The sequence below is a fragment of the Olea europaea genome, unplaced genomic scaffold, assembly GCF_002742605.1.
Source record: "Olea europaea var. sylvestris unplaced genomic scaffold, O_europaea_v1 scaffold2878, whole genome shotgun sequence".
In the NCBI taxonomy this organism is placed as follows: Eukaryota; Viridiplantae; Streptophyta; class Magnoliopsida; order Lamiales; family Oleaceae; genus Olea; species Olea europaea.
The window spans coordinates 67,274-69,834 of NW_019247320.1; the positions used below are offsets into that span (position 1 = coordinate 67,274).

At 39.3% G+C, this 2,561-nt stretch overlaps 1 protein-coding gene across 1 annotated transcript; it reads right to left on the reverse strand.

The window, feature by feature from the left end:
• Positions 1-6: 6 nt before the first annotated feature.
• On the reverse strand, positions 7-2,408 carry LOC111384250 (pleiotropic drug resistance protein 1-like). Its single transcript, XM_023008511.1, has 8 exons — positions 2,071-2,408; positions 1,680-1,970; positions 1,517-1,600; positions 1,297-1,430; positions 995-1,222; positions 738-909; positions 395-649; positions 7-308 (listed from the first exon to the last, which is right to left on the reverse strand). The coding sequence occupies exons 1-8, from the start codon at positions 2,398-2,400 to the stop codon at positions 51-53; spliced, it is 1,752 nt and encodes a 583-aa protein (XP_022864279.1). The 5' UTR covers positions 2,401-2,408; the 3' UTR covers positions 7-50.
• Positions 2,409-2,561: the final 153 nt, after the last annotated feature.

Consider the following 2,561-nt stretch of genomic DNA (forward strand, 5'->3'; position numbering starts at 1 on the left):
TCTTTATCAAAATGGCCCAATATTTTTTTAATATACACATCTAGAAAGGATTATCTTTTTTGGAAGTTAAACGCCCTTATTGAGAATGCAAAGATGAAGCCGAAGAGAACTGATATTCCAGTTATAATTATTGCAACGTATCCCACAAAGTCGTGTCTGAAATCGAAGTAACTTCTTATAAAATGCTCCACTGTTTCATTTCCTTCAAGCTCATCTTGGAAATCTCCAAATTGGGAAGCAACCAATCCATACAATGTCCAAGAAATTGGACATATATAATAGTACCATCTCCACCACACCGGGATTCTCTGTCAAAAACCAGAAAAAAGAAAGAGTTTTAATACGTTGAGTTGGATATTATCACATTTTGCTCGGGATATGGTAAGAAATATACCGTCTTTGGAATGATGAATCCTGAAAAAAGGTTCCATAATGTGTAGAATGCCGATGAAACTATAGCAGCTATGTTATGATTAGGTGTTACGGCCACTGCCATCATCCCGTAGAATGTGAAGTACAACAAGGTGAAGTACATGAAGAAGAGGTACCAAAAGAACTTGGCGACAGTCCAGTCAAATCCAATCATGGCGTACACTATGACGCCATAAATAAGCGTTTGAATGAATAGATACGGAAGTTCAATCACCACCTGCACACCGAGTGATTTCATGAGAATTTGTTCATATAATTCTTATAGGTGTTATTTAAGCAAGGAACTGAACTCTAATTTTAAGTACCTGTCCAAAAGCGTAAGGCAGAGCAGAATACATCCCTGCTGCTCTTTCCCTATAGAAAACCGTTCTCTCAATAGCAACTACTGGCTGCACTGATGTAGCATTTTGCACACCAAGAAATAGAACAGCAGCATACATGGAACCCATGGCATTAAAGAGATCTTGCCTCTTTTTCCTGAAATCATGTCCACAAATATGTCAAAGGATTGCTGTTTCAGAAAATAATTGCGGGGTCGATCTAACTTTTAACATCTGTTTACCTTTTGGAGCCAAGATCCCAGAATATGGTTCCAAACATTATGGCTATAAACGTTGTAAATAGAAGTCTCACTGCAGTGTAAGGTGGATTTTTCCAATATGACCAGTGCTGTTTCCGAAGGCAAGCCATGGATTGGATGAAGAAAGACTGTGCATACTGTGTAGGGAAATATAGTTCTTTTGAACCAGGAAATGGTTTACTGAGTTCCTCGATCAATTCTTTGTTTTTCCTGATTTATCCACCCAAGACGTAAACAAATCAATTTTAAGTAATAGAGTAAATTACTTAAATTTACTTAAGTACCTGTGTAGTTCTGAGCTCTTGTACAGTTCTGCAAAATCAACTCCAAGAGCTGCTTCTTGTGCTGTTGAAGTTACCTCTAGCATCCATGTAGCTGGATTATAACCGTCTTTAATTTTTTGGACTCCATCGATGACCTGGAGGGGTGCAATCAAATTAGATTCACATCAGAACTGAGTCAATGTTATGAATTCTTAAAAACAACTTTTGCTAATTATTTCACCTCGAAGTATTTGATGAGCTCAGACGAATGCCTTCCCAATGGCCCAACATATATTTCTTCACCTCCACGTTTTAATAGTAGTAACTGCAATTGTTTGTAGTTGTGTTTCAGTTTTCTTTATTAGCTTAGGAGGCGAAACACAGAGCTTATACCGTATACTAACCTCATCAAAAGCATCAAATATGTCAATGCTAGGTTGATGGATGGTGCACACCACAGTCCTACCCGTATCCACTGTGTTTCTCACTGTTCTCATTACAATGGCAGCTGCCCTAGCATCGAGCCCTGAGGTAGGCTCATCCATAAAAATAATGGACGGGTTGGCTACGAGCTCCACTGCTATGGTTAATCTCTTCCGTTGCTCGGTTGAAAGACCATTCACTCCAGGTAACCCTACGAGTGCTTCCCTCAATGGAGTAAGCTCAACTAACTCCATGACCTCTTCGATGAACATCTGAGATTTATTTAATAATTTGGGGTAAGTTATAAAATTAACGAAATGACAGAACTTCGAAAGCAATTTTGCAAATTCGGTGTGCTAATATAGAAACTACCATTCGGTTTGTAGTGTTGACTTCTGGAGGCAAACGAAGCAATGCAGAAAACTGCAAGGATTCATACACTGTAACATGAGGAGAGTGAATGTCAGTTTGCTCGCAGTAGCCTGCTATGCGCGCAAACGTTTCTTGCTTCTTTGGGTACCCTGATATTGTGATCCTTCCATCAATATATCCACCTGTTTTTCTACCAGCCAAAACATCCATTAAAGTCGTCTTTCCAGCCCCACTAATGCCCATCAGAGCCGTCAAAACTCCAGGCCGGAAAGCACCGCTGACACCTTTCAAAAGCTCTAGTCGATCCTCTTCAATTCCTTGAGCTTTCATTTCCTGCAAGCATAAACATGATGTGAATACGTTGGATGGACAGAGCACGTGTCAGTAATATAACCGGGATACTGGAAACAAAATGTGCATATAAGATCCCGTGAAACTTTAGACTTGAGACTATAATGGACAAGATATTAGCTTCTTTGGTTTTTTTTTTT

Coding starts and splice junctions, on each gene's coding strand:
- LOC111384250 (XM_023008511.1), bottom strand. CDS start 2,400: ATGAAAGCTCAAGGAATTGAAGAGGATCGACTAGAGCTTTTGAAAGGT. Junction 1,223..1,296: donor AAGAGCTCAGAACTACACAG/GTACTTAAGTAA, acceptor TGGATAAATCAG/GAAAAACAAAGAATTGATCG. Junction 910..994: donor TGGGATCTTGGCTCCAAAAG/GTAAACAGATGT, acceptor ACATGATTTCAG/GAAAAAGAGGCAAGATCTCT.